General features: G+C 36.0%; 3 protein-coding genes across 3 annotated transcripts; 1 reads left to right on the forward strand and 2 right to left on the reverse strand.

The window, feature by feature from the left end:
• Positions 1-639: 639 nt before the first annotated feature.
• On the reverse strand, positions 640-3,135 carry LOC113500972 (frizzled-7-B-like). Its single transcript, XM_026881929.1, has 2 exons — positions 1,741-3,135; positions 640-1,309 (listed from the first exon to the last, which is right to left on the reverse strand). The coding sequence occupies exons 1-2, from the start codon at positions 2,921-2,923 to the stop codon at positions 792-794; spliced, it is 1,701 nt and encodes a 566-aa protein (XP_026737730.1). The 5' UTR covers positions 2,924-3,135; the 3' UTR covers positions 640-791.
• Positions 3,136-3,343: 208 nt separating this feature from the next.
• On the forward strand, positions 3,344-7,805 carry LOC113500973 (anaphase-promoting complex subunit 5-like). Its single transcript, XM_026881930.1, has 13 exons — positions 3,344-3,566; positions 3,855-3,931; positions 4,144-4,351; positions 4,459-4,592; positions 4,667-4,773; positions 4,983-5,142; positions 5,225-5,409; positions 5,526-5,805; positions 5,994-6,154; positions 6,360-6,502; positions 6,873-7,307; positions 7,391-7,551; positions 7,668-7,805. The coding sequence occupies exons 1-13, from the start codon at positions 3,437-3,439 to the stop codon at positions 7,785-7,787; spliced, it is 2,301 nt and encodes a 766-aa protein (XP_026737731.1). The 5' UTR covers positions 3,344-3,436; the 3' UTR covers positions 7,788-7,805.
• A 130-nt stretch (positions 7,806-7,935) lies between these two features.
• Positions 7,936-12,270, reverse strand: LOC113500971 (integrator complex subunit 2). The gene is made up of 7 exons (XM_026881927.1): positions 11,671-12,270; positions 11,214-11,587; positions 10,909-11,093; positions 10,444-10,792; positions 10,276-10,348; positions 10,019-10,202; positions 7,936-9,935 (listed from the first exon to the last, which is right to left on the reverse strand). The coding sequence occupies exons 1-7, from the start codon at positions 11,958-11,960 to the stop codon at positions 8,016-8,018; spliced, it is 3,375 nt and encodes a 1,124-aa protein (XP_026737728.1). The 5' UTR covers positions 11,961-12,270; the 3' UTR covers positions 7,936-8,015.
• Positions 12,271-12,563: the final 293 nt, after the last annotated feature.

Below are 12,563 nucleotides of genomic sequence, written 5' to 3' on the forward strand. Positions count from 1 at the left end.
ATTTAAATTATTAGTATCAAAAATAAAATATGGTAAAGTTCAAATCTGACGTTAGTTTACTCTATTTAGCGACAAGTGACGTTATATGTTTCAAACATACCCAATGAACTAAACTAGATATATTTAGTCAAATACCTTATTTAAATGAGGTAACTAACAAACCCCGCAAATATATTTTACTAGGAACATTATAACACATATCTACAGCAAATAGTTCCTTTTTTAAATTGTATTTTTGCAGCAAAATGTTGTATAAACTTAGAATTTTGATGTCTTTAAGAAACAATCTTTTACTCTAGAAAGTACCTGGTTCTACTCTTAACAATAACATAGCCCTGACATCAAAGTATTGTATATTTTAATACCTGCGTGCTAGTGACTGTGCAGAAAAAAGTATTTTCAAGATATTTTTTCTATAAAACAAGGAACGAAAACTTTCATCAAGGTATGCAAATAAATTTACCACATATTAATATTATTCTGATTTAATACTTGAAATAAAACAAATTATAAATACATTGATTTTAATTTGATTGATATCCTATTTCTTAAAAATAATTACAAAAAATAGAAAATAATCTTATACTTAAGACACATTAATTATAAAATGAGAAAAATATATGTACAATGTCAGCCTTATTTTGAATTTCAATAATATTGATTGGAGTCATGAATACTCTATATGAGTTTGGAGCTGCTGTTTAGCTGCTAGCAGCCCTAATGGTTAAATCTCATTAACGGCGGGAAATGACACGATTAAAAGCTGCAAATGAGACAACATTTAAAGCAATTCACACATATGCTTCAACCCTGCGCCCTTTAATTTTGTCGAAAAATTGACGCCAAGACACTAAAGTTTTACCAGACCAAATCCAAAAGCTGGAAGTTATACCAACTATCATGGTCATTAAATATTTTATCATAAACATTTCAAATTTCGGTCGATCTGTTTCTCGGCGTGTGAAAGGACATGGGATTGAGTAAAGAGGTGTAGAACACATATCGCGATGCCAAGTCACCATCCAATCATCAAAACTAGCTTGTTCATAGAAGAGACAGGCTATCACTATTAAAGCAGGCACTGTGTATAAAACTCCAAACACACCAATTCTTATCATCAGTTTCTCTAATTTATCTGTTTTAGTTCCATCATGTTTCATAACAGTCCTTATACGGAACAATGAAACAAAGCCTGCCAGTAGGAATATGGTTCCAAGAACTAGGTAGACACATAGTGGTGCTAAGACGAATCCTCGAAGTGCTTCTGCATCCCACAGTCCAACATAACAGACACCAGAGAGAACATCACCTGAAATGAAACAAAAACATATTATAGTTTACATAATTTCAAATAGAGAATATTTTCAGTTTGAAGTTGAAAGTTTTAATAAACTTTTAATGGAAGAAATTGGTGATTTATTGGGACTTTATGAGTTTGTCTTACTAGTAGCCTGGGACTTACTTTAATTTCATAACTTATTAATAGTTCTAGTTAATTAATTGTAAGACTATGTAGTTTTTACAAGAAAGAGTTGATGCTGCTCAGAAATACAAATGTGTTTATAAAATACAATGTAAATACAATAAATACAAAAAGTTTAATAAAATAGGTAAAAAAAGTCTTAAAGTTGCTTATGTAAGGATTTTTACAAATTTAATTTTGTACTTCTGTATGCAACATGGTATAAGAACACAGTTTTTACATTTTTATCAGTAGGATTGGCTATAGTTAAAACTTACCATCCACTTTTCCCATGGCCAGTATTGATATTGTTTTGATAGCAGGCACAGCCCAGGCAGCTAAGTGAAAATATTGGGAATTTGCTTCAATGGCTTCATGTCCCCATTTAAGACCAGCCGCCAAAAACCATGTTAGGGTTAATATGACCCACCAAATGCTTGAGGCCATGCTGAAGAAATACACAACCATAAAAAGTATTGTGCATGGTTCATGCTTTGTTCCTTGTGTTATAACTGATATGTTAGGTAATCTTGCCCCACTGATTGTTGAGGGGAATGGTCCCTGGCAGCTAACACTGTCTCCAGCGCTCCAACCCATAACATATGCCGCAGCCACCATGAGGTAACACACTGATAGAAAAATAATTGGTCTCTCTGGATACCTAAACCTGTCTGTATCTATGAGAAATGTTAATACTGTGAACAGGCAACTGACGGTACACAATGTCGCCCAGATACCAATCCATAATCTTGCAAAATTCTTTTCATCTAAACTGAAAAACATACCACTACAAGGAGCACCACAGTCATGTTCAACCTTATCTCCAACTTTAAGTGAGTACTCCAAGTCTAAGTTCTTAGGAACCTTAAATTGAACAGGACAAACAAATCCGTAATCTTTTGCTCCATGAAGCTTTGTTGGGTCTCTTTCATTAGTATTCTTGAAATCCACCTTGGGAAGTTTAGTTTCAGTATGTTTTCGAGATTCATGAGTAATATTATTATCACCGACGCATATCACATTTTCATCAGTTGCCACGGGGAACTTCGAGCACTCCAAGTGTTCAGGCCAATGAAATCCAAAGTTAATCATGAGCTCGTCACAATTTTGTCTAGCCGACTCACATAAATGACGGCATGGAGGAATAGCTGTATCTAGTATTGTGCAAACTGGTGCGTATACTGAACACAAAAAGAATTTTAAATCCGGTGAACAGTTCACTTTAATCAGGGGAGTAAACTGGTGAACTTCTGGACCAGCGTCTTCTTGTTTTGCGTGATTCAGTAAATTAGGAAAGATTGTTTGATTATATCTTATTTGTTGACAAAACTGAATGGTAATCGGCTCACAGCGACCATGATGAGGTAATGTATCTCCTTGATAAACAGTAACACGTGAAGTTTCAATTGTTACAACAAAATATAACAATAAAATAGCAAACGCAACCTCTGCTCTATCCATTATTATGGCTACCTCTTGTAAAACAATTAAACAAACAAAATAATAACTTAAAACTGTAAATATATCCCATCACAAATTATAAACGATTACAACTTTGTTTCTTCATTTTCGCAAAAAGCGCGATTACTTAATAAAAACCACGAAATAAAATTGTTTTCACAACAACTTGCATTGTCCAGAACATGTCGAGGCGAACGACCAAAGATAAATATTTTTGGTAACCAGTTAGGGTTACCACTGCTACCGAACAGTAACTGGTATATATTTTTTTAAAGTTAAACGGAAAGAGAGTTATAAATACTGGAGTTATGGAGTTATATTTTAACTGAATATTTCTTACTTTTATGTATTTTTTAAAGCAATTGAGACCTTTTGAGTGCTACCATAATTCAATTATAGTAACACTAAATTACCTCAGCTCACAGCTGTATTACATGCAGCTTGTCAACTGTCACGGTTTCGAATCGATATTCGATAGTGTTTTGTGTTTTTATTGCTATAAATAATATTATAATGGATTTAGGCAGTGATAGTTTAGACATTATGAAATTAATGATCGTAAAGGGTAATATTGAAAATATAACTCCTCATAAAATAGCAGTGGTTGCGTTTATACGAGAATATGGTCTACTTAAAATAGAAGGTATGGTGTGTTTACATAATTTAACAAATATAAGTTATAAACGACATCTTTATAGGCTAGATCAACTACATTCAGTAGTTTTACAAGGGTACTTTGAAACCATTTCTCTCACATCCTTGATTCAAACATTTGGGACAAAAATATTCTCCATCAACCGCCATCGCATCTGCGTCAGTTTGTGGTCTAAATAAGATTTTAAAGTCAATGAGACAACAGAAAGTAAAGCATTAAAAAAATCAATGTAAGTATTTCTATTATCAAAATAAGTGTCTTGTATTTCATTTACAGCAAACAGGATGATAGATTGCACTGTTGCTCCTAAATATAGGAAAGATTTCTGTATGCTGGCATTAAAACTTATTCAGGTAAATACAATATCTACCAATTTTAATAATGTTAATTATTAATAATAGTGTTATTTATTAGTTAAAATATCTTTATTTCTCGTAAAAAATTACAACAATTTAAACATTCAATACTTACATGAGAATGTTAAAACATTTGCAGACAAACAATTATTTATATACATAGTATTTAGTTTATATTTATAATATCCATAAAAAAGTATTTTCCTTAGTGTCCAGATATGGAGTTTAAAGAACTGGAAGCACTTCTCACTGATGGCCGCTACAATCTGTTGAGTGTCCATCTCCAAAACTTTTGTGTACGCCTGCAAAACATATATGTTAATGGAGTCAGTGCTCTGACAGATTGTGTGACTTCTACAATAGACAAGCTAATGATTGAGTCTAATCCTTGTATAATGGCTAGGTACAGTGTATTAGGTAATTAATTTTTTATCACTATAATTATATTTCAATTAAAACAAAAAAAAAATACTAGTAATACTTGGAAATAAGTTCTAAAACAGTATTTTAATTTATCATTTCAGGTCTATACTTAAGAAGAATTTTGCTACATTTGGATAAGTTAACTTTTGTACAAGTTGTGTCTTTGTATAAGTCATTCTGTTTGTATTACCAAAGAGGAAGACCAGGCCTTATGATGAGATCTTTGAGTAAAGAGGTAAGATATTTACATAAAAAAAAATACAATAGGGCAATGCTAATTTTTATATTTATTGTTTCTTATATCCACAGAAATTGAATAATATGGAACAACAAGGAAATTCTACATCACCAGTTATACCAGAGGAATCAAAACCACTTGAGCTCTCAATGAAAATGAACATTATTGATAGGGATAAGTAAGTACATAGCTAAACATTGTAACTTCAATAGTAAGAAATTTTAAAACAAAACCTCTATGATTAATATTTTAATGAAAGTATAGCATATTCTAAACATAATTAAAATAATAAAATAAAAGATGAACCAATAAGTAGGATAAATTTCTAGATTAAATTCATAATTATTCAAACATACTTCTTGATTGGAGCTTGTGTCTTGTTTTTAGCAGTTTTGAAGAATGCCAATGGTCAAGAAAACAAGCTGAATTATTTACAGCTCAACAAGCCAATCTGTTACAAATCAATGAAAAGAAAGCCATGCCACCAAGACAGCTACAGAAAACAATTATACAAATTATGAATGATATACCTGAATATCCTGATATTGTAAGCAAAATTCTAAAAACTATTAATTGTATCCTTTATTCTTATGGTGCATTTAATTGAAATATATACTTATATTTTTCAGCATTTTCTCAGCTTCCTAAACTGTATTCGAACAAAAGAATTCAGTGGTGCTCAGGACTCTCTTTATAATTACTTTGATCGCACAATATTCAATTCTTCTGGAAATAATACTGGTACCGACAGGAACAAAAATTTCCGCTACGCTGCATTGAACAGGGCTGCTATGCATACGCATTTCGGTCACAGGTCAGTACAACATAATGCAAAGTTTGTGAGCAAGAATTAATATTAAGTGAAAATTAGGAAAACATTTCATTAGTCTTTACATCTTACAAGTTAGTAATATTATGAAAATGGTCTAGATCTGTGGCAATGGAAGCGGTTCGAGAAGCCTTAGCGCGTGCGCAAGAGGCGGCAGATTACGCGTGCCTTGTAGGTGCTGCGACGTGGGGTGCGCTGGCGGGCGGGCGAGCTCGGCGCGCGGCGCTACTGACGCGAGCCCCGCGCAGCAGCCCGCCGCCCGCCGCGCCCACAGTGCCGCCCGCCGCCACGCCCTCGCATCCGCGACACACGGCCGCTGCCGCGCAACTGCTGGCGCAGCATGCTGCCGCTAATGGCGCTAAGCCAGCCTACATCTTTCAGGTAAAAACGAGAGGTCATCGAATTCATGCAGTGTTAATTTCTAGACTGAGAAGCCACTTTGTAACGATACGTGAAAGAAGTGTTAAATACAAGTCAAAATAAAACATAATCAAATTCATTGGTCAGAACATTTAGACATTATTTTTACAGATAAATATTCAATAGTCGCTTTTCTTTTTGCTTCACAGGTCATTATGCGGGGTGATTCTATAAACTATCTACATTCGATGACTGATTTGACAATGGCTGGGCTGGCGAATACGGCTGCGTTATGGGCCTTGTATGGAAAGACTGAAATGGCATCAATAGCTTGTCAATTACTGCTCGACCTCAATACCAGTATGTCTGTGTATAATAAATAGACTAATTTCTAATTATTAACAACTTAATCCACAAAGACAAATTCACTACAGATTAAAAAAAAATCTGTGTTTTTTTTCCGAGGTAATTATTTCTTTAAAGAACACTATTGTTAAGCTAAGATTTAAGGAGTTTGTGTGTTGTTCAGAGTGCACGGTGGGCAGCGGCAGCGTGTGGCACGCGACGGAGGCGAGCGCGACGGGCGGCGCGGGCGCGGCGGCGTGCGCGGCGTGGCGCGGCGCCCCCGCGCTGGCGCACGCGCTCGCCTCGCACCTGCGCTGCCCGCGCGCGCACCAGGTCGCCACCCGCTACCACGCCCACTCCGCGCTGCGGGCAGGTACCAGCTACACACTACCATATTATAATATAATATACACCATGAATACGTGTGCCTAATAACAACACGCAAAATTCACGCGACTATTATTGCAGTTATAACTTGGCATACTGTATAATGCACTGACAGTTAACGTAACTCAGGATTCGGTTTTCCGTGTATATGGTTTGTGAAAAAAAAGTGCCTTTATTTCAAGCTCGTAAGATTTATTGTCTTAGTTCCGTCCTGCGAAGGATGTAAATGTATCCATCGAAGTCAAGATTGTGCTAGTATAAATAAGTGTGTATCTACTGTATAGATTTTATTTTATGAGCATTTTGCCATGACTGCTATTGGTTTATTGAATTGAACATCTTTTTACCGATTTCAGGAAAATGGGAGGAGGCAGACCAAAGCATACGTCAGCTGGCATCTTCTGATAGATGGGAAAGTCAGCTTCTAAAAGCCGAAATGTATTACCTGAAAGGAGATGCGAGCGAGGCTCTGGATTCCCTATATGATATCCTCGATTACTGTAAAACAGAAGATGATAGCCTCCATTTCGTATCACTAAGAGTCAAAGCAATGATACTCATGTCACAAGTCCAACATTCCTACAGTAATATTCAATCAACTAACATAAGAGTGCTTAATGAGGCACTGTGGCTAGCTAAGGGATATCACTTGCACTACCTAGCTGCTAGTGCAGAAATGCACTTGGCAAATGTACAATTAAGTATGGGCTGTGCGAAGAATGCATTATCACTAGTCAGAAAAGCTTTGCCCACGATTATGGCAGACGGAAGTGCATACGATATGGCGAGAGGTAAAGTGATCTATAAAATTAGATATAAATAGTCTTTCTTCGGGGTATGGGATATTTCATTCTAAATTCCTGGTTTATTTCAGCCATGTTGCTTTATACGAAATGTCGCATAGCAACAGCGGCTCCTTGCGGTGAAGCCAGATTACAAGTACTTCAATCTTGCTGTGAGGCTCTAGAATCTGTCAAAAAGAACTTCACTAAAGTTGGCGCACATTTACGTTTATTACAAACATGGTATTTACAGGTAAGGCCTACTACTACTCAGTTAATAATAATATTTATTCGTCAGACGTTCGGATGATTGTTGATGTTTATCCACTGGTGTTTTTTCATGATATGAGATGTACCCATTTTTTTCAGGCTCAATTGTACCACGACATCGGTAATCACGCTGCAAGAAATCAATGCGCCTGGATGTATAGACAGTTAGAAATGCAAAATTCTGTGGAACCGTCAAATATGTTGCTTGTTATGTATTAAAAAATGCAATTTGAAAAAGGTGTTTTCCTGGCTGCTTAGAATTTATCATTTAGAGGCTACCCTAGTCTTAATGTTCGTCTAGATGTTTTTACACTATTTATATAAATAGTGTAAATAAATAGGACTAAAAGAGAATGAAACACCTATCTTTTTTATGTTCATGTTGTAACACGTTTATTTATAAAATATTATCTCAACTTACACTAAATATGTACTACTATTAAAACTTTAATACAATTTATCATTCAACAGAGCTTTCTCCACTATATCAGACATAGTCACTTTTATATCTCGGCACAGAACTTCAGCAACTAAGACTTTTGTTTCTGGTTGTACTTCTGAAGGCACATATGCACCTTCGCCTAGTATACTGCTGTCGTTCCAACAGTGACCGAGAGACGCCTGCGACTCGCATATCCTGCCCAGTTGTAATAGAAGCGAGGTTATGTCTTCTAATAATGAAGGAAATGCTGTGCAAATCCTTACTAACGATTTAAGCACTGGCTGAAACAGTTCCAATCTTAAGTCGCTGGGAAGCACTGACAAAAGAGTAGACAAAGTGTTGACGCATAATCTCGCTATTGACATAGCTTTCGGTAAAGCATATTGTATGGACAAATGAGACACCAAATCTACAGCAAATATCTGCTTTTCGAGAGAGGCTAGACTTAAGAGTTCTGGTATAAAATCTAAGCATATATGCATTGATGGTATTCCCTGAACTGTGACCGGCAGCAGTTCCCTCGGATATCCTTGGAAGTGTACCAGTTTAGCTAACGATGGTTCCGATATAAATATTTGATGCAGGAAAGAACAGATGATGCTCCTTACTTCACGAAGTGACCACATCAGTTCAGGTTTAGCTTCATCTTCTGAAGTCTCTAGACAAGCTTCTAGCAATATTTGAAGGGCGGCACTCTCTTGTGCAGCTACTAAAGCATTTTTTAATTCTTCTCTTTCGGCATCTGATGTTAGCTGTCCGCTTTTTTCCAGTAAAGGCTTATCCAATAAATGTCGACTAAGTTGGCTTCTCGAAGCAGCCAAACTGGCTTCTAATATTCTAAGAATAATTTTCAATATTGGCCCGCACCTAAATACTCTAATGTCGCAACGCAAAACCTGTAATGGATCTACCAATACGTTCTCCTGTGTTATCGTAACGTTTTTCACGCCTCCATTGATGTCCAATAACGCATTGATCGTCATAATCCATAGACATCGAGGCAACACCGTATTTAGACGCAACCAAACTTCGTGATACAACTCTTGTATATGTCGCGGTACTTGATCTCCAAGAACGCTCTTAAAATATTTTACGAATGTTTCAGCAAAAGGCCATATGTCAGTCGGATTTTTATTCAACATAGCTTTTAAGATTTTGCCTGTTTTGTAGGGATTTTCTTCTATCTTACTGAACGCTTCATTTATAGCTATTTCAGACAGGTTTACATCTACTTGATGGCGATTGCAATCGCCGAAAACTTGATCGTCCATCCAGTCATCAACTAAAGACAACTGTGGGAAATGTGTGGCTAGTAGTCGAAGCAGTGGGCTGAATAAGCCACCGTAACTCATTTGATCTTTTTGAGCCTGATGTAGTAAGTATTTTATAGGTAACTCTGACAGAAAAGCTGCTGAATAGCTTTTTACTTTTCGCCCGTTGGCTATAAGTGTTGCAGTGTTTGCTAGCCTTACATCTTCATACAATAGTAGGTAGTAAATAAGTAGCAACTGCGATGCTAAAGTTGGCTTTTCGATATTCACGTCGAAAGAGGATTCTCCATTGTCGATTTCCATTGGTGAAAATGGTTTACTTTGTACATCAAAGTTAGCACCAAAAATAGAGTTCCGAAAAACTTTCCTTATTTCTTCTTCCATTATTGGCTTGTTCACATACTCATTAGCACCTTTGTTGTTGACGACAAGAATAGAATTAACATACACTTCTACCAAAGCTGGCATGACTGGATGTAGAGGTGCTGTGCAGTTACAAATCTGTTTGTATATCCAATTTTTGATAGGGACTTTATGTTTAGAAAAAGCTCGAGATTTTAATAGTTGATGAATACAATGAACAGGTAAATATCCAGGTATATTGCTATTAAGATTCGCTGTAACTGGTACTTTAACTGCGTGTGCGGTAACAACCTGAAATTCAAAGTAAAGTTTTAGTAATTGGAGATTGATTTAATAATTAAGTAAGTTTTTTAAGTAATTATATACATTTTTACCTGTTCTGTAAATATTTCTTGTGTGAAAGCTTGTTTAATCCTTGCGAGTCCGTTCGGTCGCACTGGTACGCGCATGCCCAAGGTGGCGCAGACGAGTTCCCCTACGGCGGCCAACTGCCCAGAGTGGAAGTGTATAGCTATCAAAAGTAACATCTCGCCAAAAGATGCTGTAACGCCAGAATTACTGAAAAATCGTTTACAAATTAGATACGGGTTTATGAGGACAATTTTAAGGCTAAAAGAAAGTTAATATTTACCTTTCAAAGTACGCTTCTTCCTTGACAAGCCACTGTACCCATTCAATAGCCCTTTTTTCATGGTCTGGAGCAGCTAAAATATACAAAATGTCGTTAAGTGAATTTTATCCTATACCTCAGAAACTTAGATGAATAATTAATAATTTGTCATAAAAAACAATCACATACCCATAAGTGATGGACATGCAAGTATCATACAAAGACTCAGGGAAACAAATCTGACTCCTGCTGGTGTGGGTGGTGGCTTCTGTGTCACTAGCCTTAGAAGACCAGCAACTTCATCATCTTGAAACTTAATGCCTGCTATTCCTCTCAGAGCACAGTATAGTCTCAGTAGTGCAGAAGCTTCAACACCAGCAACGGCATCTTTCAGCCGGTTCAGTAGTTCTTGTCGTAATTTAGTCAAGGCTGAATGTCCATCGCCTTTGCCTCTTTTATGAGAGTTCCGTAAAAATGTTGCAAACCAGGCTCTTGTTGTTTGGTCAGATCCAAGAAGAAGTCCTGACATGAAAGAGACCTGCAATAATATACTTATTAGTGTGTCTAGTCTCTATATTCTAGCAATATTTTAGTTCTCATAACTTCTAGGAATTTTTACTAATATCATGTTTTTGTTTGATAGACGTTGCTTACCAAATCATCTCTTTGATGTATCAATGTGAGGTTGATAACTAGTGACGGGAGTCTAGAGGCAGATGCAGCTTTAGCTCTGACTGCTGCAGCAATATGAGGATTTGCAGCACATAGAATTGTCAGTGTTTTAGCCCTGATACCACCTTCTTCACTTCTATCAGCATTCATCACCAGGGATTCAGCCACTGAAAAGTTAGTTTAACTATTCAAATTCTAATAGATATGCTATTTGAAGGGTGAAAGTTTAGTAATAGGAGTGTAGCACACATGCATGTGCACATTTAATAGTCATCATGTTGTCTTACCTTCGTACAAAGTATCTGGCATGTTAGCTACTATCCATGAGATTATAATAGGGCCCTTATTCACATGAAGCAATATTTCAACAATATCACAAATATTCAGTAAATTGGTCAATTCTGCAAGACTTATAGCAATAACATCTGTCACTTCCTCTAAATAAACATCATTATCAAAGAGTTCCGATGGTTTGATAGTGAACTCAGAGTTGGAACCTTTGTTTTGGTTGTACTCTACTAATTGAGCTTGCATTTGTAAGAGCTCTGACAGAACGAGGCGTACTCGCCGGGGAGAGTCTGACTGCTCAAAGTCATTTGTGATACCATTTGCAATATTTTGAATAAGGAATGTCTCAGTACATTGTGAGCCACTTTTTAACCTGAAACAAAATATATATAATATATCACTATGAATATTGTTGAAATAACATGCAATTTGCAAGATTTTATTTAAGCGGCTTACCTCATCTGCTGTTCTTTTTTAACATCAGTTTCTAATGTATTGAACTCAATTGACAGTAGTGAAACAATAAAGTTAACCAAATCTATGCCTGAAAGTAATGTTAGGACATCTTTCTTGGCCTCTGAACAAGCCCTGGTGGTGTCCAGCGGAGCTATTAGGGCCATACGCACGAGACACGGGATTATTGGTCTTATTTCATCGGGTGAACATTTCATGAGTGACGTGATATCAAGGTCCTTAAGAGCTTTAAATACATGAGGTTGAACAGGTTTCATAACAGACGAATCCATGCTTAATATAATAGTTGAATCTGCTAAATGAGGAACTTTTAAACATCAATAGTCACCGACCGATGATTGTTGGTGAGAACTAAACAATTGTTTTTTATCTTTTTCATTACACCGGCCGAATTCAATAAGTAGCTGTTATTGCATTTGTAATCTCTTTTCTTCATGTAATTTTAACTGAAACACAAGGAAAACCAAAAAATAATACGACGATACAATACACGTTCAATGAGCAGATCTACTTGACAGAAGATGCGGATTGCGGCTTGTTGCCAAAATGTCAATGTCAATTTGTCAAATAACGTTTTATATCACCACCGCAATATCAAGTTCAAAGCTTATTGATTTTTTTCAATTTATCCCGTATGGGCAATAGTATATCGTTTAATCTAAATTATTAAAAGCTTAATAAGCTCAAAACTTTATTGAAAAGACACCATGCCCAAACAGGTGAATTAAAAAGAATAAATTGTAGTTAAAGTCATATTTACAAGAGTACAATGCCATATATACTCCAACTACATATTTCTCGGATCATTGTAGTCTTATTTGTATCTAAATCTTTTAAACTAAGATGATTTTGAAAGAGGCTGATATGTTTTGTTT

The sequence above is a fragment of the Trichoplusia ni genome, chromosome 15, assembly GCF_003590095.1.
Source record: "Trichoplusia ni isolate ovarian cell line Hi5 chromosome 15, tn1, whole genome shotgun sequence".
NCBI classification, from domain to species: domain Eukaryota; kingdom Metazoa; phylum Arthropoda; class Insecta; order Lepidoptera; family Noctuidae; genus Trichoplusia; species Trichoplusia ni.